The following is a 22,141-nucleotide window of genomic DNA, read 5'->3' on the forward strand; positions in this document are numbered from 1 at the left end:
CAAGTTTAGTGAATTTCTGCACAACCGCTTAAAAAGCGCAAGCACGATGGACAGACAGACGGACAGATACAGGCAGACAGAAAGATATGCTGAGCTGGTTAAAATATCCTCCAATTTTTTCAAAAAGTGTGGGATAAAAAGGCGATTCGTGTTCTGCAGTGTTGAAGTTTACAATTCAATCGAAATAAAAACACTTTAAAAGTGAGAGAAAAAAATTCCGGAAGTTTCATGCCATAGATCAACAGGTTACATTAGTTGTTCATGCCTGTTGTTTGGGTCCTTTAAGATGTCACTAACAGTAAGTTTCCCATTTCGAATACTTTCAATTTTGTTTGACTGCCACACAAATGTTTTTATCTCACTCCTTTCTGCGGATGTATGATCAGGACAAATTCAGAGTCAAAGTATTGCGAAATTACAAGTTCATGTTCAAAATATAACATTCAATTGAAATCAAGTTGTTCCTCTATCATAAATTTACACTTGTGGACAAAGTAAACCAATTGCTTCATCCCACTTTTCACTTTGTGGGCGTGGGATAAACAACTATACGCTAGAAGAGCACCTGCACAGTGCATTGTCCCTTCCACCTTCATGGTTCTCTGGAATTGTTTGCTCTTCGAGCAACCTTGGTCATCCTCCATTTCAACACCATCTTCCCACGGGTTAACATCTGCAATGGGAAGACATCAGTTCAGTTGTTCATTATTGATCAGTAAATGTCTTGAGATAAGGTGAAAATCCTGTGGAAACTGCAGGTGCAAAAGCTGGGGTTTTCAACCTATCCACCAATGATGGCTTTGTATGTGGACCCCATGTGTTATGCGGACCGCACCTATACAATCCACTACTACTACTACTACTACTACAACATCAACACAAGGCCCAGCATGTTAAATATGCAATACAAATCAAAATACTTTTCATTATATGAATAACACTTTGACAGATATCTATCAAGCACATTTATATTCACAAAATAAGGCTATTTAAATTATTTTTTACAAATAACACTTCACCGATTATGTTAAAATACTTCACATTGCTCACAAGACAATTTTTGCCACATAGGTCTGAAGATTTTGAAAGCACAGCAGAAACGAGAACAGAACTTGGCAGAGTGCATACCTCCACCAGGATGAACAGTTTACATTTTGTATCCCACTGATCGGCCGGATCTGGATCCGGACTTAAACCAAAGTCGAATCGGCTTGTTCTTGTCACCGAACCAACTCTTCCACCAAGTTTTGTCATAACCTTGGACCAATACACTCGGGAAGTTTTGCTTCGATAGGATAAATGTTTCCAGAGAAAACATTATTTAATATTTTCAATCTAATATGGCTGCCAAATCATGTAAACTCTCAATTATTCATCAACAAACTTGTATCTCCAAGTCTTGAGGAAGGTGTGCGTGTGAAGTTCCACCTCAATATGTCCAGCTGTTCTGGAGAAGATTTTTGGGTAAATCCAATATGGCCACCAAACCATGTGACCAATCCATTAGTCATCAACAAACTTGTACAACCATGTCTTGGGGAACTTGTGTAAAGTTTTGCCTCAATCTGTTCAGCCGTTACGGAGAAAGACTTTTTTAAGTTAAAAGTAAAAAAAAAAAAAAAAGAAGAAAAAATGGCTGCCGAACCACATGAAATGGTCATAATATATATTTTTCCCTCCCGTGAGTTGTTGCACAGATGATGCTCAAGAATTTTCAAATTTAACCTTCGTGTCGAATTTTCACTGGGATACCACTTCACGTGTCGCAGCATTCTACGTGTCGAATTTTCACCGGGATACTTCACTGATGATGTCACGGTTAACAACCCTTATTACCCTTGCAGAGATCGACAATGAGCAATGTTTAAATTTTTCCAGCGAGCGGTTCCAGAGAAGACATCCAAAGTTTTTCGATTTTTCAAAGATGGCGCCCATACCACGTGACTGTCATAATTATCACGTAAAAATATGAAAAAAGGCACATATTACGGTGAAAATTGTATCAATCGGACAAGCGGTTGCTGAGAAAATGAATTTAAAAGCAAAAAATACCCGAAAATTGCCAGGGGACTAAAAATAAGAATAAACAGAAGAAAAACAATAGGTTATCCGGCCTGAAAGGATTGATACCGATAAATAAATAAAACGCACCCCCAATCAAGCCCTCGGTCTTCACTCTGAGGGAGGGGTGCGGAGGAAGCGTCTCAACTGGCAACTCGCATTCTGTTGAAGGTGGGAACTCCATCAAATGGCCATCTTGGGTTTGTCGGGAAGAAATTGGAGAAACGTTTGAGCTTTCATCACAGAATGAACTTCAACACATGCCTCAAGTCTTTTCATACAACTCAGAAAACATCATATCTGTACATATTAAACAGTGTGCATTTCTGTATTTGTATGTCCCCCTTCAAAAGGACGATTTGAGTAGGGTTTTAAAGGCCAATATTTTAACACGACTGTTTAGTAAGGTCTATTTTTGAGGATGCAACAAAAATAAAAACTCGAAAAACATTTTCCGTAAAACAGTAATCACATCTCTTCTATTACAATTGTACATGTTGACTTGTAAAACGATTCTCAAGGGCGGTGTACAGAAATGTTTTTTTTATTTAAAATAACAATAAATACAAGGTGCAGGGAGGTGACATTCAATGCACATGATGTGCTTTGTGCACAGAGTAAAACAAGTGTTCATTTACGCCAGTTGGAAATCCAACAAATAAGGACGAGAGAAGCAGACCTAACGCGAGGCCGAGGCTTCAGACTTAAGAACGCTCACGAGGATAAAAAAAAAAGAAATGGTGTCATCTGTCCATGTAGTTGCTCTCACTCATGCACAGATTTATCCTATCGCATCTTCAGTAGCCCAACGCTCCTCACACCCATGGGACACTGCAGCTTGTGGAGAGGCTGTCGTCTTCCTGAAACAACTTGCATTCCCCTCATGGAAGGCAAATCCTAATCAACGCAATTTCAGTTCCTTCCATAAAACTCGGAACAAATGTGTGTCAATCCTCAGGATAGCCAGAAAACAACATCAATCTCATCCCAAGTCTGAACTCTTAAACCTGTCTCTCACCTCCAAATACTGGTGGTGTCTGGATAAGTCCGTTTCTGGTGTATGTTCTCCCTCAATCCCCACGCTTACCTCAAATGGCTGCACAACTGACACTGCACGTGAAAAGGCTGAATGCCGAAACTCTGTTTGCTTCAAAATCTTGTCTTCCAAACCCATCGCTTTCTGTACCCACTTTACCCAGTCACACCCAGCTGTTCCTGGACTCTGTATCCTTTTCTCCTGACAAGATGAAGAGCTTGCTGTCAAACCTCGACTCAGATTCTGCAACCGGTCCAGACGGCATCAGCCCACATGTCCGAGAACCTGCTCCTATGCTCTTGCCGTTCTATTCACCCTCTCATTTGCTCAAGGTCATCTGCCATCTGCTTGGAAATCAGCAAAGATTACCACTCTGCATAAAAAAGGTGCAAAAACAGATCCCTGCAACTACAGACCAATCAGCCTTCTCCCAATCAGCAAGGTCATGGAATCCATCATCGCTTCCGACATCAAATCCTTCCTCTTCTCCAATGGCTTGATTTCCGACCATCAATTTGGATTTAGACCAGGTCATTCTTCCCTGGACATGCTGCTTCTGCTTTCCCAACAATGGATGAAGGTCCCAAATGCCAAACATGAGATCAGTGGGATCTCCCCAAATATATCATGAGCTTTTGATACAGTCTGGCATCCCGCACTGCTCACCAAACACTCCTCTTATTGTAGCCAAGGAAATCTCCACTCGTGTCACAGTCATCGTGTTGCTCTTATGGCGCGCTCTGTCTCTCTCTCTCTCTCTCTCTGTCTGTGTGTCTCTGTCTGTCTGTGCCTCTGTCTGTCTGTGCCTCTCTCTTTCTGTCTCTGTCTCTGTCTCTCTCTCTCTTCCTGTGCAGGTTGGAGTTCCTCAAGGCAATGTTCTCAGCCCTGTGCTTTTTCTGATTTTCATTGATGATCTCTGACTGTCTAAAAGAATCCTCTTTATCTCTTTGCTGATGACTTCACCCTCTGCCATACCATCTCTCATTCCTCAAATCAGCAAGCAGCAGCCTCTTCACGATCTGAAGACCTGGATTAAATCACAAGCTGGTCAAACACTCGGAACATGTCCTTCAATCCTGACAAATCTCATACTCTCACGATGTCTCTCTGAAAGGACCATCTGGAAACATCCCACCCCAATCTCCTTTCTCAACAATCCCCATGAAGTCCTTTCATTCAAGCTTTTTTGGGGTCTCACTATCTGCCACGATCTTTCCTGGGAAAGCCACATCTCCAAACTGGCCTCCAAAGCCAGTCGCCGATTGGGCATCCTCCGTTGTGCAAAGTCCTTCCTTGGCACACCTGAGCTTCTATCCACTTACAAAGTGTTCATCCATAGCCTGATGGAGTACTGCTCTCCCCTCTGGGGTGGTGCTCCTGCGTCACACCGAGCACGACCACGCTGTTGAAACCAAGGCTTTTATAATCATCGGTACCTCCCACAATGACGCCGAGTCTTTGGGTCTCACTTTCTCACTGCAGGCAGGTCGGTGGTCTTTCTGTCTGATACCATCTCCTCTCCGCCCTTAACCCACCCCCCCATCCTTCTCTTCTGCTCTGTACACCCCTCCCCCCTTAACCCACCCCCATCCCTCTCTTCTGCTCTGTACACCCCTCCCCCTGTAAGTCCACAGGGCATTCAAGGTCTGCCAAAATCCCCCTTCTGGTGAAATTGCCAAAATCAAGAATCACTTCTCACCTTCAACCTTTCATTCCTCTTTTTCCCACCTCTGGAACAAACTCCCACAATCTCTTCATTCCAACTCCTCCCTTCAGGTCTTCAAAACAGCTCTTCACCACCATCTCATCTTCCCCATCCAAAATTTTAATCTTTTCTACCCCCCCCCCCCCCGTTAATGTACCCCAAACTCACCTTCTTCAAATTCCCTGTAGTACCATCTTGTTTTCCCCATATATCCCACCTCATCCCTCTCCCTTCCACAGATCTCATGTCTCTGTTCCCCACTGTTTTGTGTTCCCTCTCCCACCCCTAGTCTCCAGCCTTGTTAAATGTTCTGGATGTTAGTTCTTATACGAGCCTCAGCATGGTATACCAAAATCAATGAATTAATTTTTTTTTTTTAAGGGTACCTTTTTACAATAACGCTTCCCCTTTACTACGAAACATCGCATCTCCTAATCTCCTTGAATATTTCAAATAAAAATTAACTCCAACCTGTCATTTTTGATGGGATTTTATAAGAATAGAGGTTAAGAAAAACAAACAAACAAGCAAGCAAGCAAAAAAAAAAAATTTAAAAATCTCAGCAGTAAACTTTAAATGCAAATGAAGCTCCTAATCTTAATGGAATATACATTTGAATGTTCATTTCCATCAAATCATTAAAATGAATGAAGTAAATACCCACGTTTCATTTTCCACAAATTAGAAAATAACAAATGGTCTTCTTTCATATGCACACATCTGTGGGTAGCATCATTTGCTGAGGGTGCAACTATGCTGCTAATTCAGTGTGCCCTGATTTGGAATTTGTTCATGTTGCTGGCAATAGCTCGCCTATTCCACCTGAAGGACACTGTGGGATCTTTAATGGCCACCAATCATTGCTGGCAGATGGGACTTCAGTTTAACATCCATCGGAGGGGAAGGAACATACATGGACGAATCACCCTGCCTGTGAAACACTGGGATGACAGTTTATAGCTGGGCCAAGATTCCAACTCGAGGAAGACAACACAAATGAGTGTATACCTCAAGGAGTCTAGGCCATCCTGCCAGGCCATAGCAAATGGTTTCAATTCAAATTAACACAACTAGTACGTGCCCGTAAAAAAAATAAAAATAATAAAAAAATAATAATAATAATAAATAAATAAATAAACCACACAGGCCGTTTCTTCGCTCTCACGTGCCCGTACGTGCGTGACCCGGAAGTTCGATATTATTCGCAGTTACGATTATTCGCAATTTATTTTTAATACCCAATTATTCAATTAGCGCCAACGTATTTTACCTTTTCGCAATGTCGTGGCAAGGAAAAACAAAAAGAGAAGAGAAGAGAGAGAAAAAAATTACTTCCTGGTTCGGAGCATACCAGCACTCTGATGTTACCAAAATTTATACACCGTCTAATATGAAAACGATCATAACTTGGGCCATTGTGTTTATCTATAAATGCGCATAAGAAATCGAGAAATTATTAGAATACACGAAGTCATCATTATCAGGAAGCCCGTACGTTGTAACCCGTAATGGGGAACGCGGCTGTTCTTCCCTTCCCCATCGGCCACGCCCACGCAACGTGTCTTCCCATTGGTTTGGTAAATAAATGGCCATAACTTGGGAAGCACTTGTCCGATTAATATCAAACCTAGAAAAGGCACATCCTCAGGTCCCAAGCAATATCCCTGGCAAGTTTCAATTAGATCGGACCAGAGGTTGTCGAGAAACAGCGGACACACACAGACACACACAGACACACACAGACACACAGAGACACACAGACACACACAGACACACACAGACACACACAGACACACACAGACACACAGAGACACACGCAGACACACACAGACACACACAGACACACACAGACACACACACAGACACACACAGACACACACACAGACACACAGACACACAGACACACAGACACACAGACACACAGACACACAGACACACAGACACACAGACACACAGACACACAGACACACAGACACACACACAGACACAGACACAGACACAGACACAGACACAGACACAGACACAGACACAGACACAGACACAGACACAGACACAGACACAGACACACAGACACAGACACAGACACAGACACAGACACAGACACAGAGACAGACACAGACACAGACACAGACACAGACACAGACACAGACACAGACACAGGCACAGACACAGGCACAAACACAGACACAGACACAGACACAGACACAGACACAGACACAGACACAGACACAGACACAGACACAGACACACACACACGCACACACACACACACGCACACAGACACACACACAGACACACACACAGACACACACACAGTGACACACACACAGTAACACACACTGACACACAGTGACAGACACACACACACAGACACACACACACAGACACACACACACACACACACACACACACACACACACACACACACACAGACACAGACACAGACACAGACACAGACACAGACACAGACACAGACACAGACACAGACACAGACACAGACACAGACACACACACACACACACACACTGCTGGAATTATAGATAGATATATACTGTTGCGGGAATGGATAGGGGTTAAAGGGAGTAACGTTTCAAAGTAATTTCATGAAGTGAACAGCATTAGGCGTACCGTATTTGTGTGCCACGATCATAACGTGCCGAGGTATGTCTCGTCAGAGTTCAACATCATCTTTCCATTTTGTAATGTGTCTACCTTTACACACTAATTTTTAAATTTTGCAAAATCTCGAATCAACTACCAAAAACAAGAATCACTGCTCACCTTCACTCTTTCATTCCTCTTCTTGCCTGCCTTTGGAACAAACTCCCACACTCTTCAATCCCACTCTCCCTCCAGATCTTCAAAACAGCTGTTCACCACCATCTATCTTTCCCCATCCAAAACCACAATATTTTCTATCCCTGTCAATCCACCCGAAACCCACCTCCTTCAAAATTCCCTTGCTTTCCTTCCTGAAAGACCCTGTCATGTAAGGACCTGAAAGTACCTGGAGTGTCCATCTTGTTTACCCCGTGTACCCCGCCCCATCCCTCTCCTTTCCACAGATCTCATGTCTCTGTTACCCACTATTTTGTCCTTCCCTCTCCTGCCACTCTTGTTGTGCATTGTGTTAGCTCTCATAGGAGCCTCGACAATGTAGACAACAAAAAAGGAAACGAGCCACAGATAATGACATGGCACGATGGGTTGCTGGGCAACCACAGAAGCCATCTAAGATGTTGAAGTCAGGCAGGGTCCAGCGTCCAACTAACACTGCTTCACCTTTCCGGCAAATAAAAACCCTCAGACAGCAGTCTGGGGGGTTTCTCTGGTGCTCTCAGCGCCATACTGCAGTCAATCAAAACAGCCGAGCAATACCCCAAGTGTGACGTTGGCCAATATCGAACCATAACGAAACGGTGCAGCAGAACTCCCCATTACTAGTTGCACATTGTCTAACCAATGGAAAGAGATGATCGGACAGTTTGGAACATGGTATTTAAAGGTTTAGCAAAGGCATGTACTTACAAGCAGGTAGTGTCAAAGAAGAAAGATCTTCCCCTTAAGCACATAAGCCCTCTTAGTCAGTGATCTTATCACAACTTTCTACACATGCAGACACCTCAGTCATTCCAAAGGAAATATCAGAAAGTGATAGACATTGAAAGATTAGGTTGAGGCGTTGGGTCGGCCTCTCACTCAACCCATGCAAGCCGGCAGGCTCATGAATCGAGTCAGTAACCCACCCAGCCCTAAAAAAGGGACGAGGGTTAATTGTTGAATACTCTAGTGCGTTGAAAGTGAATGAATTAGAAGTAGAGAAAGCCAAATATAGATTGTGTAAATCGGTGTACTTGGTTGGCGCATCCAGGAAAACTCCTCGGTTTGTCAGCACTCTGCTGCACCAAGTCGCGAGCCCGCTCGTCCTCGCAGGTTCAGCCTTGACTATTCAATTTCCCCACACGCGTGCACGCCGAGAGCCCTTGTGTTCTCAGGCTTATAAAGGTCCCCTTATAAGGCCTTCGACCAGAGCAGCCCAGAAGAGGTGTGGCCTTCGACCAGAGCAGCTTCGAGCGCAGATTGAGCTTTGTGGGTGCTTGCCTACTTAATGGACCATTCTTGTTTCTATGCGATGCCCAGTGGCTGAGCCCAAGTCCAGCTGTGGAGCCGATGACCAAGGAGGCATCAGCCGTCGACCTTTTGCAACAGGACCGCCCATCTGCCGGTGCTGCGCTATCATGTTCTGATTGGATCTGTAATCGCAGTCCACGCCGCTTTATGTTGATGGGTTTGATTTGTAGTTTGCAATGTTTGTTGTGATGTTGAGAGACAAATGCTTTGTCCCACCGTCGCAGGCTGACCAGGTGCCCTGTATGTTACGGGATTGCCCCATTTCATACTTTCCCTCAACGCCATTTGTATCTGTGGTCGTGCCGCACAGTGTCGTGTCGCGTCGTACCGAGTCGATGTTCCACCCCGGTGGACGGGGGAATGGTATGAGTGTGTTGGTAGTATTGTGGGAGTGGTGGAAAGGTGAGAAGTTTGATTCACTACTCAAAAAAAAAAAACGGCAGTCTACGTAGGCTGGTAGCTGGGTAGAGAAAGTCTTACAGTTTCAGGGAACGGCTGTTTCTTCCACTTAAACGCGAGGATGGCATTGTCTCAATCGTGGTGGATAACCACAAGATCTAGCCATCACTGTTGTTTCACATCACTGCTCTGTAAAATGTGGGAGCACAAAACGTGAACATTTTGTAAGCCCCATCCACACTCAGGTATTTTGGACAAACCTTATCCAATCTCTGGCAAATTTGGGGTCTTTTGGCTATTGGTATAGCATGAAATCATCTCAGTTTGTGTTACTGCACAAGCACCAAGGACAAGGACTAAAATATCGAAAATTATTTGCCGTTTGCGTTCAATCGTACCACAATGTAACCTGCAGACAGTATGAATATGGCGGTCGACTTCCAGATGCGACGTCACAGATAACACTGGGTAACAAATTTTTTCTTATTATCTGTTGCATGAGATTTTTCAACTTATTCTATGTATTTTTTCAACGCCGATTTCAAATCTGAAATCGGTTTTCCTCTATATGCTCTAGTTTTCATGCAATTTGAAACGCGATTTTTGCAAAAAAAGGACATCCATTGCTATTTGCACTCGGGATAACTTGAGAACTCGGGGTGCTATTTCGGACTTTAGTGGAAATATACGATGCCTAAACTGCTAAATAACGATAGACCTTATTCATTTTGCTGCTAACGATTTGCTCACGATTTATTTGACATCAATTTTCTTTATTGATATATATTCTTTGACTTTATGTTTTTCTTTGTTTCAGATCTGATCATGGCTTCCTTCAATAAGACATAAATGTGTAAATAATCCTGAATCATTCTGTTATGTATACTGAAACACAAAAGAAACTTACCACTTGTTTGAAATATAAAATTGTAACAGTTCAAAATAAAACAAACCAACAATTGCTAATTGAAACATTGGCATTTTATTGATGACATGTCAAGTTTTTGACCAAGATACACCATCTCATAAGTTTGTTCTACAGCACAGAACAGCACAGGGTGCAATGTCAGTCCCCTTTCAATAGCGTGTGTGGCCACCATTGTTTTGGATACAGGCAGTGCATCGTCGGCACATACTGCCTACCAGTCTTTGGATGGATTGCTGCTGCATTCTGTCCCACTCAGTCCTCAATGTCTGAAGCCATCTGACTTAGGACCATCTGCCTGTCCTGCCTTGCAATGGTGACTCTTGGCTTCCCTGATCGAGGTCTGTCATCTGCAGAGTTGTGGAGGGTGTCTCTGTCCACCAGGGCCGATATTGTCTGGTGTGAACAGCCAAGGCGACGTGCCACCTCACGGTAGCTCAATCCGCCTCGCAGTATGCCCAAGGCACACTGCCGTTGATCCCTTGACAATCGTGGCATGTTGATTGAAATGCCCATTTTGCACTGGCCTTTTTAAAGCCAATATCAAGACATCACGTGCAGCTCATTAAAATCATCCCATACCCCTTGGCTAATCACTGACAGTCAAAACGGCTGTTTAACAGCTGTGCTATGAAGTGACCATTGAAGGTTCAAATGACCATCCGTGACCGTTTTGTCTGACAGTGAGGATACTACTGTCCACAAAGAAGTTCACACATTTACTACACGCAGTGTTATTGTTGATATTTGAAGGTTTAAAAGGTGGTAAGTTTCTTTTGCGTTTCAGTATATGTGGCTGCTACACACTTCGTCAAAAGCGCAATATAACATCGTTTGTAAGGCGTGCCTATAAAGCCTATTTTGATGATCCCTTGGCGACCAAGACAAGAAATGGGCTCCTCATATTGCATGTCATAATTGCGAGGAAATGCTTCGTGAATTTACAAAAGGAAAACGAAAGGGTCTGCCTTTTGGAGTTCCCATGGTTTGGGGAGAACCCAAGGACCACGTAACTGACTGCTATTTTTTCCTGGTCAACACAAAGAGTGTCGGCAAGAAAAACCGGCAAAAGATCTCCTAACCCTGTATTCCCACAGCAATTCGACCTACTCTGCACTCTGAGGAACTTGCCGTTCCAGTTTTTAATGGTTTTGTCTTATCTGAAGATGAAGGCAGTGAACATGATCAGCAAGAGCACGAGGGTCGTGATGACGGGCTTCAAGAAATGGATTCAGAATCCGAAGCCTCCTCATCTGAGGAGGCCTCCTCACCATCCGAAGCCTCCTCACCAAACAGTCATCAGCCCCTCAGCAGTTTAGCCAACCAGAATTGAATGACTTGGTGCGTGATTTGGGGCTCTCCAAGAAAGCAGCTGAGGTATTAGCCTCCAGGCTGCAAGAAAAAAAAAAATCTACTTCACCACTCTGCAAATGTTTCATATTTCCAAAAGCGGGACCAGATCTTTGTCGCCTTTTTCTCAGAAGGCAAGCAGTGTTTACTGCCACGATATCCCAGGTAATTAGGTGTTACTTCGTATAATCCAATATTAATCCAGAATGGCGATTATTTCTGGATACCTCTAAGCGCAGCCTCAAGTGTATTCTCTTGCACAATGTCAATGTTTATGGAGCGGTTCCAGTTGGTCGCTCAGTGCATTGGCGAGAAGAACATAATGACATAAAAATGGTCATTGACTTACTCAAATATCACGAGAACAACTGGATCATTTGTGTGGACCTGAAAATGGTCAAAGTTCTCCTTGGTCAACAGAAAGGCTTCACAAAGTTTCCATCACATCTCTGCATGTAGGACTGCCGAGCTCGAGAGAAACACTGGATCCAGAAGGAGTGGCCCATCTGTGAAACTCTGGAAGCAGGCATGCCAAACATTGTGAATGACCCAATCGTCAGCCGAGAGAACATCATTTTTCCTCACTCCATATCAAGCTCGGCTTGATGAAACAGTTTGTGAAGGCATTGAGTACTGATGGTGAATGTTTTCAACATATAGTTTCTGCTTTTCCTGCTTTGTCTTTCTCGAAGATCAAAGCAGGTGCGTTCGATGGACCTCAAATTTGTGCCCTTGTACGTGATGAGGAATTTGTAAGGAAGATGAATGACAAGGAGAAGACAGCGTGGCTGTCTTTCATCGCAGTTATACAAAACTTTCTTGGTAACAAAAAGGCAGATAACTATGAGTTTGTGGTTACGAGAATGCAGTTGGCTTTTCATGATCTTGGGTGCAACATGAGTGTCAAGCTCCATTTCCTGAAGTCACCTTGATCAATTCCCTGAGAACCTTGGGGCTGTAAGTGAGGAACAGGGAGAGCGCTTCCATCAGGACTTCATGACGATGGAAGAGCGCTACCAAGGGAGATGGGACAAAAATATGATGGCAGACTACTGCTGGAGCATCAAACGAGATTGCCCTGAGGAAGTCCACAAACGCAAGAGCTACAAGCGCAAATTCTTGCCTGAATACGACCTATTTGAACTTTGCATTCCATCCTCATCAATTGTTCTGAATCACCTATCGCCTTTATGGCGAAATATATTGTTGCGAATTCGCGCCCGCTGGCGTGCGAACAGCCACGTAACTCGAATCGCGGCACGTCGCCCACCGGACGGACAATTCTGTCGTGACCCTCTCGGACTAACGCCGGGAGCGAGTCACGGGTGGGCCTTTCGGCCTCACCACGATCGTGCCAATCTGCCCCCCGCGTGGGATAGGGTTGTTCGCCAAACTCGACCTACCTAAGTACCCACGCGGAGGGTAGACCGGGCAATCGCACCTCGCCGCAGGTCGACTCCGGACACGGGCCACTTAAGCGACCCGTTCCGTACTATCGGGATAACCGAGCAGTGTTATCGGCGGCCTCGACGGTTCCGATTAATTATCGGGCGTATCAAGCCCACTACCAACCCTTTACGTGGAGCAAGATGGAGATTCCATTAAAGAAAAGACGAAGCGAAACGGGAAAACAGTTCAACATGATGCACATTTATTCCGCGGCACACGGAAAGCACACATCTACAATTACAACAATTATGCACCAAAAGCAATTGCAACAAAAGAAACACAACAATGCAGAGATACTACCGACTACGCGAGCACACGGCAACACTTACACAGTTTTACTTCACCAGACTGGCGCCACACACACACACACACACACACACACACACACACACACACACACACACACACACACACACACACACACACACACACACACACACACACACACACACACACACACGTTTACACAGAAACAAAAGAAAAGGGCCACCCTCAAAGACAAGGGGGCAGACGGGGCCTGTGGGCCAATATTTGCGCGGGACCTGAAAGAGCGGTCAGGTCCGCGAGACTGGGTGGATCCTACCCGTGTCTTTGTGATGAGCCGCAAATGTGGCGGTGCCCCGACTTCGTGCTCCTTCGCGGGTTTCGTTGGCACTGCTTGGAGTGGGGTGGGAACGGGGCCCTCTTTTCGCACTATCTCAGCGCGGGGGGAAAAAGGGGGGAATTGTTGATGCTCTGGGGAAAGAGTATAGCTGGCTTGCTTGGGTTCCGCGATGAGCGATTCCACCGCGACCTCGTCTCCGACTGCAGTCTTCCTTGCCTCGGACCTGAGCTCTTCGGTCTCTTCCCCAATTCTCCTCAGCCGACTGCAGCAAACCACCTGTACGCCCTCACCTCCCGACTCCACTCCGCGCTCCAACCCGACTCTGCCCCAAAACTCTCTTTGCCCTTCCAAGGCCGACTCCACTCAAACCGACGCTGCCCAAACCGACTCGACCCAAACCGACTCTTTTCTGCGCTCCAAGCTTCCTCTCTTTGCAGCTCCCCGACAGACTCCGAACCCCGACAGACTGCCCAAATTCGCCCCGCGCTCGGCGCTTTATAGGCCGGCAGGAGAACCCATATGCAAATTTCTGGATCAGAACGAGCTCTGGGGTGGAGCCACGCTCGCCCATTGGATGGAGGAAAAGGGGCGTGAGTCTCCCCTGATCCTAGAATTTGCATATCTCGATTCTACACCGACGCGCCTGGAGGCGGGGCCAAACCGCCCCGCGCTTGCTGATTGGACGGATCAGAAGTGGGCGTGTAGGATTCCTGATCCGAATTCTCCTCGGAAAGGCCGCATTTTGCACTCGCGGCTCGGCGCGCGTCCCGTACGTGCCCAGGACAGCCCGACGCCCGGTGCTCACAGGTGGTGCGGGAATGGCCGCAGAAGGAGAGAGGTGAAGGTGGTGGAGGGTTTATGGTGGTGGTTTATGGCCATGGTGCCGTTTGGAATGGCGGTGATGCGATGTTTGCGGGAGCGAGTTGTGAAGGTAAAGATCGTGGCTGTTGGCGTTGTTGTTGTTGTGAAGCGGCGTTGTGGTTGGTGGTTGTTGTGTGATGGCGGTTGGTTCGTGGTTGGTTCAAAATAAAGATAGAACAGAAAAACGACTATCTCAAAGCGTCGCAGCCCGAATGAATCACATTTATTCCCTCGAAACAACGGGTTTGGGGCTAACTACAAATGTACTTGGAGATATCTCACCTACGGGACCTGAATGGTGGCTTGCAAATTTCCTCAACCGCAACAACATGTTAATTTAAATTTGCTTTTAATACAAATTGTAACTTACCAAATAAATGTTGATAATGGTGGATTGCAAAAAATTGAGAGCTTACAGAGAGAAACTAACTTCAGATTTGAATTCAGCACACTCAAATTAAGTAAGATCAAGTGCTGGCATCAATGGAAGAAAGAAAGAAGAAAGACGAAAGACGAAAGAAGATTTCAACATTCAATCGCAAAATTACCTACTGTATAACTTGGATAAAGAAACAAAATATCTGCTGTATTTTGTCGGGCATCAAGCTGTGGGATTCGCGTTGAGGTGGTCTGAGCATTTGGGAGCATTGGACCAGTTTAACAAGGTTTGGCTTAAACTACAATGGTTACAAAATACCTTTATAGTCTTCCCTCTCTCTTTCCATCTGCCAAGGCTGCTGGGAGTTTTGTGTCGTGTCCAGTTGAGTTGAGTCTTCATTACATCCTGCCGGCAAATGGTCATAACAACTGCAGGCGTATTTAGAAACAAACGGTCGCATTATAACCACACCGACTGGTCTAAGAAAACAGTGTAAAGAGTGCATTGCCAACTCAAGTACCACCAGCCTGTGCAGTGAAGGTTTACCTGCGTCTGCCTGGACGTCTTCCACAGAGTCCTGCCCTCCTGAGTAGAGACAACTGAACCTCTGTGCAGAATGGAATAGCTCCTGGCTCAACCCACTGAGCGTGGTCACAATTGCATCAAGCAGAGCGGCAAGAGCAGCGTGTGGTGATGTCGAGCACCGAAAGCTACAAGACTCTCCACTGGCACCACCCTCTAAGGGACAACCCTCGAGCACCTGGCGCAGTACGGCATAGGCGGCGAAGGGCAGCCGTTCCTTGGCTACAGCGAGCAGCTCAAAGCGAACATTCATTGGACGGGCGCACGCCAGCAAGGCGTCATAGTCCGTGATTCCCAGTTCCATCTCGAGAGCACGCGCCATGCGGTGGTTCATGCCCCGGGAGGTGAGCCATGCAGGAAAGTCATGGTATGGGTCGAGACCCAGCTGCTCGGACATGCCTCTGCTGAAAGCAAACACACATAAGTTAAATGTTTACCAATTGGTACAGATTCCATTGGAGTAGCACATCATCTGTTGTTCGAATCTAACCCAACCCAAACCCCAAGTAGGTAGATCCGGCACCAGCGACCACAAATTACAAGCAGGATCCACTTGGCAAAGGTGAATACTTAAAGGTTACTCGTATTAAAAAAAAATTACTACGAGGACCAACGAGGGCCTCGTCTAGCAAGTTCCAAACTCCTTGAAGTAGTATGGTGCCCACGACATTTCTGTGGTGCATTAACCAAGGCCGGGTCGCCACAATCCATTGCATGGCGACGTCGGTTAGCACAGAAATTTGGCTCTTGAGGCCTGAAACACAATGGCCTGCCCTTTTCGAAAGGAAACTGCAGGATCGTTAACATGCACCTGCTCATCCTCACAGACCACGCAACTTTACGTCCGTTTTAAGGACAGCATGCTCATCCGTGGAACGCTCGACCGAGCTTTGAGGAAACCAGCAAACCAGGCTCTCCAGGCCCCTTTGAGGTAACTAACAAACCTGGCTCTCCAGGCCCCTTTGAGGTAACCAACAAACCTGGCTCTCCAGGCCCCTTTGAGGTAACGAACAAACCTGGTTCTCCAGGCCCTTTTAAGAAACTAACAAACCTGGTTCTCCAGGCCCTTTGAAGTAACTAGCAAAACTGGCTCTCCAGGCCCCATTGAGGTAACTAACAAACCAGGTTCTCCAGGCCCCATTGAGGTAACTAACAAACCAGGTTCTCCAGGCCCTTTGAGGTAACTAACAAACCAGGTTCTCCAGGCCCTATTGAGGTAACTAACAAACATGGTTCTCCAGGCCCTTTGAGGTAACTAACAAACCAGGCTCTCCAGGCCCCTTGAGGAAACGAACAAACCTGGCTCTCCAGTTCCCTTGAGGTAACTAACAAACCTGGCTCTCTGGGCCCCTTGAGGAAACGAGCAAACCTGGCTCTCTGGGCCCCTTGAGGTAACTAACAATCCTGGCTCTCCGGGCCCCTTGAGGTAACTAACAATCCTGGCTCTCCGGGCCCCTTGAGGTAACTAACAAACCAGGTTCTCCAGGCCCTTTGAGGAAACGAGCAAACCAGGTTCTCCAGGCCCTTTGAGGAAACGAGCAAACCAGGTTCTCCAGGCCCCTTGAGGTAACTAACAATCCTGGCTCTCCGGGCCCCTTGAGGTAACTAACAAACCAGGTTCTCCAGGCCCTTTGAGGTAACGAACAAACATGGCTCTCCAGGCCCTTTGAGGTAACGAACAAACATGGCTCTCCAGGCCCCTTGAGGAAACTAACAAACCTGGTTCTCCAGGCCCCTTGAGGTAACTAACAAACCCGGCTCTCCGGGCCCCTTGAGGAAACTAACAAACCCGGCTCTCCAGGCCCCTTGAGGAAACTAACAAACCTGGTTCTCCAGGCCCCTTGAGGTAACTAACAAACCCGGCTCTCCGGGCCCCTTGAGGAAACTAACAAACCCGGCTCTCCAGGCCCCTTGAGGTAACTAACAATCCTGGCCCCTTGAGGTAACTAACAATGCTGGCTCTCCGGGCCCCTTGAGGTAACTAACAAACCAGGTTCTCCAGGCCCTTTGAGGAAACGAGCAAACCAGGTTCTCCAGGCCCTTTGAGGAAACGAGCAAACCAGGTTCTCCAGGCCCCTTGAGGTAACTAACAATCCTGGCTCTCCGGGCCCCTTGAGGTAACTAACAAACCAGGTTCTCCAGGCCCCTTGAGGAAACTCGCAAACCTGGCTCTCCAGGCCCCTTGAGGTAACTCACAAACCTGGTTCTCCAGGCCCTTTGAGGTAACGAACAAACATGGCTCTCCAGGCCCTTTGAGGTAACGAACAAACATGGCTCTCCAGGCCCCTTGAGGAAACTAACAAACCTGGTTCTCCAGGCCCCTTGAGGTAACTAACAAACCCAGCTCTCCGGGCCCCTTGAGGAAACTAACAAACCCGGCTCTCCAGGCCCCTTGAGGTAACTAACAAACCAGGTTCTCCAGCTCCCTTGAAGTAACTAACAAACCTGGCTCTCCAGGCCCTTTGAGGTAACGAAAAAACCAGGCTCTCGAGGCCCCTTTGAGGGAACTAACAAACCTGGCTCTCCAGGCCCTTTGAGGAAACTAACAAACCTGGCTCTCCAGGCCCCTTGAGGAAACTAACAAACCTGGTTCTCCAGGCCCTTTGAGGAAACTAACAAACCTGGCTCTCCAGGCCCCTTGAGGTAACTAACAAACCAGGTTCTCCAGCTCCCTTGAAGTAACTAACAAACCTGGCTCTCCAGGCCCTTTGATGTAACGAAAAAACCAGGCTCTCGAGGCCCCTTTGAGGGAACTAACAAACCTGGCTCTCCAGGCCCCTTTGAGGTAACTAACAAACCTGGCTCTCCAGGCCCTTTGAGGAAACTAACAAACCTGGCTCTCCAGGCCCCTTGAGGAAACTAACAAACCTGGTTCTCCAGGCCCTTTTAGGAAACTAACAAACCAGGTTCTCCAGGCCCTTTGAGGTAACTAGCAAAACTGGCTCTCCAGGCCCCATTGAGGTAACTAACAAACCAGGTTCTCCAGGCCCCATTGAGGTAACTAACAAACATGGTTCTCCAGGCCCTTTGAGGTAACTAACAAACCAGGCTCTCCAGGCCCCTTGAGGAAACGAACAAACCTGGCTCTCCAGTCCCCTTGAGGTAACTCACAAACCTGGCTCTCTGGGCCCCTTGAGGAAACGAGCAAACCTGGCTCTCCAGGCCCTTTGAGGAAACGAGAAAACCTGGCTGTCTGGGCCCCTTGAGGTAACTAACAAACCAGGTTCTCCAGGCCCCTTGAGGTAACTAACAATCCTGGCTCTCCGGGCCCCTTGAGGAAACTTGCAAACCTGGTTCTCCAGGCCCCTTGAGGTAACTCACAAACCTGGCTCTCCAGGCCCTTTGAGGTTACGAACAAACAAGGCTCTCCGGGCCCCTTTGAGGAAACTAACAAACCCGGCTCTCCAGGCCCCTTGAGGTAACTAACAAACCAGGTTCTCCAGGCCCCTTGAGGTAACTAACAAACCAGGTTCTCCAGGCCCCTTGAGGAAACGAGCAAACCTGGCTCTCCAGCCCCCTTGTGGTAACTAACAAACCTGGCTCTCCAACCCTCTTGAGGTAACTAACAAACCTGGCTCTCCAACCCTCTTGAGGTAACTAACAAACCTGGCTCTCCAACCCCCATTGAGGTAACGAACAAAAATGGCTCTCCGGGCCCTTTGAGGTAACTAACAAACCCGGCTCTCCGGGCCCCTTGAGGAAACTAACAAACCCGGCTCTCCAGGCCCCTTGAGGTAACTAACAAACCAGGTTCTCCAGGCCCCTTGAGGTAACTAACAAACCAGGTTCTCCAGGCCCCTTGAGGAAACGAGCAAACCTGGCTCTCCAGCCCCCTTGAGGTAACTAACAAACCTGGTTCTCCAGGCCCCTTGAGGAAACTAGCAAACCTGGTTCTCCAGCCCCATTGAGGTAACTAACAAACCTGGTTCTCCAGCCCCATTGAGGTAACTAACAAACCTGGTTTTCCGGGCCCCATTGAGGTAACTAACAACCAGGTTCTCCGGGCCCCGTGAGGTAACTAACAAACCTGGCACTCCGGGCCCCTTGAGGTAACTAACAAACCTGGCTCTCCAGGCCCCTTGAGGTAACTAACAAACCTGGTTCTCCAGGCCCCATTGAGGTAACTAACAACCAGGTTCTCCGGGCCCCTTGAGGTAACTAACAAACCTGGCACTCCGGGCCCCTTGAGGTAACTAACAAACCTGGCTCTCCAGGCCCCTTGAGGTAACTAACAAACCTGGTTCTCCAGGCCCCTTGAGGTAACTAACAAACCTGGTTCTCCAGGCCCCTTGAGGTAACTAACAAACCTGGTTCTCCAGGCCCCTTGAGGTAACTAACAAACCTGGTTCTCCAGGCCCCTTGAGGTAACTAACAAACCTGGTTCTCCAGGCCCCTTGAGGTAACTAACAAACCTGGTTCTCCAGGCCCCTTGAGGTAACTAACAAACCTGGTTCTCCAGGCCCCTTGAGGTAACTAACAAACCTGGTTCTCCAGGCCCCTTGAGGTAACTAACAAACCTGGTTCTCCAGGCCCCTTGAGGTAACTAACAAACCTGGTTCTCCAGGCCCCTTGAGGTAACTAACAAACCTGGTTCTCCAGGCCCCTTGAGGTAACTAACAAACCAGGTTCTCCAGGCCCCTTGAGGTAACTAACAAACCTGGTTCTCCAGGCCCCTTGAGGTAACCAACAAACCTGGTTCTCCAGGCCCCTTGAGGTAACTAACAAACCTGGTTCTCCAGGCCCCTTGAGGTAACTAACAAACCTGGTTCTCCGGGCCCTTTGAGGTAACTAACAAACCAGGTTCTCCAGGCCCCTTGAGGTAACTAACAAACCAGGTTCTCCAGGCCCCTTGAGGTAACTAACAAACCTGGTTCTCCGGGCCCTTTGAGGTAACTAACAAACCAGGTTCTCCAGGCCCCTTGAGGTAACTAACAAACCTGGTTCTCCAGGCCCCTTGAGGTAACTAACAAACCTGGCTCTCCGGGCCCCTTGAGGTAACTAACAAACCTGGCTCTCCAGGCCCTTTGAGGTAACTAACAAACCTGGTTCTCCGGGCCCCTTGAGGTAACTAACAAACCAGGTTCTCCAGCCCCATTGAAGATCGACACAAGGCCCTCCCAGCGCAGCACCACGTCGGCAGTTTATCGAACTCCACTCGAATCCCAGCACCGAAAGGCCTCCTGACGACTGCCTTGCAACGAATCTTACTTCCTTCTTTCTCTCGAATCAAAGGATCATGTCGATCGGACGGCCTGCAGTCGCATTTCGAATCCATGAGGGGAGTCATGAAGCACACGAATTACCAAAGAAACCTCGACACGAATCGTTTCCCGGCGATACACACTGAGGCCTCCTCGGTACCACGCAACCGACGGTCAACCATCACCACGCAGACTAGCCGAGTTTGCACCGAAAATAAACACCAAGAGTCACGTGGAAATGATCCACCATCGGGATGAAAATACCAAATAATAATAATGCTCATAATACTCATGATAATATACACGACGTACCTTGGAAAGAAGAAAGTTTTTTGATTTCAAGAGCGGAACAGGCGATCGAGCTCCGACGAGGAAACGTCCGGCTGACGTCACATCCTGTGTCTTCAACACACGGCGCTGTTTGATCGTCTGAAGAGAAAAAAAAAAATTATATAATTAATTTTCTTATTTAATGACGTGTCCATCATCAAACATCTTCCCAACTGAACGTTTTTAGGAGCACGCTGTGCATCGTCACGCGAACTTTCTTTTCCTTCCTTCCTTCACGTGCACTTCCTCCCCAGAGGAGGTTATCTATTTATTACGTACGCACGCGACCGATCGCTTCCCAAGGTCCTTCCATTCCACGTTGGCAAAAAGAAGTTGTGGGTGCTCTGTTCATGAAGGATTGGATTCTTGAGGGGAAAAACCCCCCCACACCTGCTGGTATATTCTACACATTGTTGGCCCCGCAAAGGGGGGAGGGCGGGAAGAGTTATATCTTGAATATGCTGCGTGGCAACAGCTTGCGGTCTTGTCTGAGTTGGTATCCCAACCCGGCTTTTAACCGTCATCCTGGTGTTTCATCGTGAACGTGCGTCATCCCTCGGACGGACGTTAAACGGTCCCTGCACGTTAAACATCCAGGACGTACTTCAGGAAGAGGAGGTGAGCTATCGCTGGCACACTGAACAAATTACAAATTCCTGCCCGAACTACGAAATCAAACGTCAGGGTGTGCCAGCCGGTTCGTGAAATACTTGGGTCAAACACTTCCCTTTGCCGACTCCAGCTGATAGGAAGAGGACAATGAAAGAAAGAAAAAGAGCAAATCAGAGCTTTCAGACCCTCACCCGCACTTGTTTTGTGCGGTGTTTGTGTACTGGTGTGTTCCGTAATTAATAACAAGGACAAATGTGTCCAAGAGCAGCAGACTAAAGGTTTTGTCGTCTTTAAAAAAAAAAAAAGCAACTTCCGATATTTCGTCACGTGCTTTGATTAAGCCAATAGCGAGACTCATAATGTATTCCCGTATTTACGATATATCGTGTATTTACCAAATAAATAATGTATTTACGAAATTACAATATGATAAATGGAACAATCTTTAAATAGTAACGTGAACTTTTCGAAACTTTAAAGCAAATGTCCGAATATATTTAAAAGTTCATGATAGAC

The 22,141-nt window shown here is 46.9% G+C and overlaps 1 protein-coding gene across 7 annotated transcripts in view; it reads right to left on the reverse strand.

Moving 5' to 3' along the window:
- Positions 1-21,132, reverse strand: part of LOC147024157 (uncharacterized) — a 43,821-nt gene extending 22,689 nt beyond the window's left edge. The window contains exons 1-5 of one of the 7 annotated variants that reach the window (XM_085883787.1): positions 20,996-21,132; positions 15,447-15,883; positions 15,219-15,305; positions 2,152-2,256; positions 566-673 (exon numbers count right to left, since the gene is read on the reverse strand). In XM_085883787.1, coding sequence (XP_085739913.1) covers positions 566-673; positions 2,152-2,256; positions 15,219-15,305; positions 15,447-15,879 — 733 coding nt within the window. In that variant the 5' untranslated portion in view covers positions 15,880-15,883; positions 20,996-21,132. Of the gene's footprint in view, positions 1-565; positions 674-2,151; positions 2,257-15,218; positions 15,306-15,446; positions 15,887-20,524; positions 20,544-20,690; positions 20,902-20,995 lie in introns of those variants that run through there. The other 6 variants (XM_085883786.1, XM_085883785.1, XM_085883791.1 and 3 more) reach the window with 6 other exon arrangements.
- Between the last annotated feature and the right edge of the window lie 1,009 nt (positions 21,133-22,141).

This window comes from Eptatretus burgeri, chromosome 6, assembly GCF_056783735.1.
Source record: "Eptatretus burgeri isolate ZD-2024b chromosome 6, Ebu_testis_v1, whole genome shotgun sequence".
Classification (NCBI taxonomy): domain Eukaryota; kingdom Metazoa; phylum Chordata; class Myxini; order Myxiniformes; family Myxinidae; genus Eptatretus; species Eptatretus burgeri.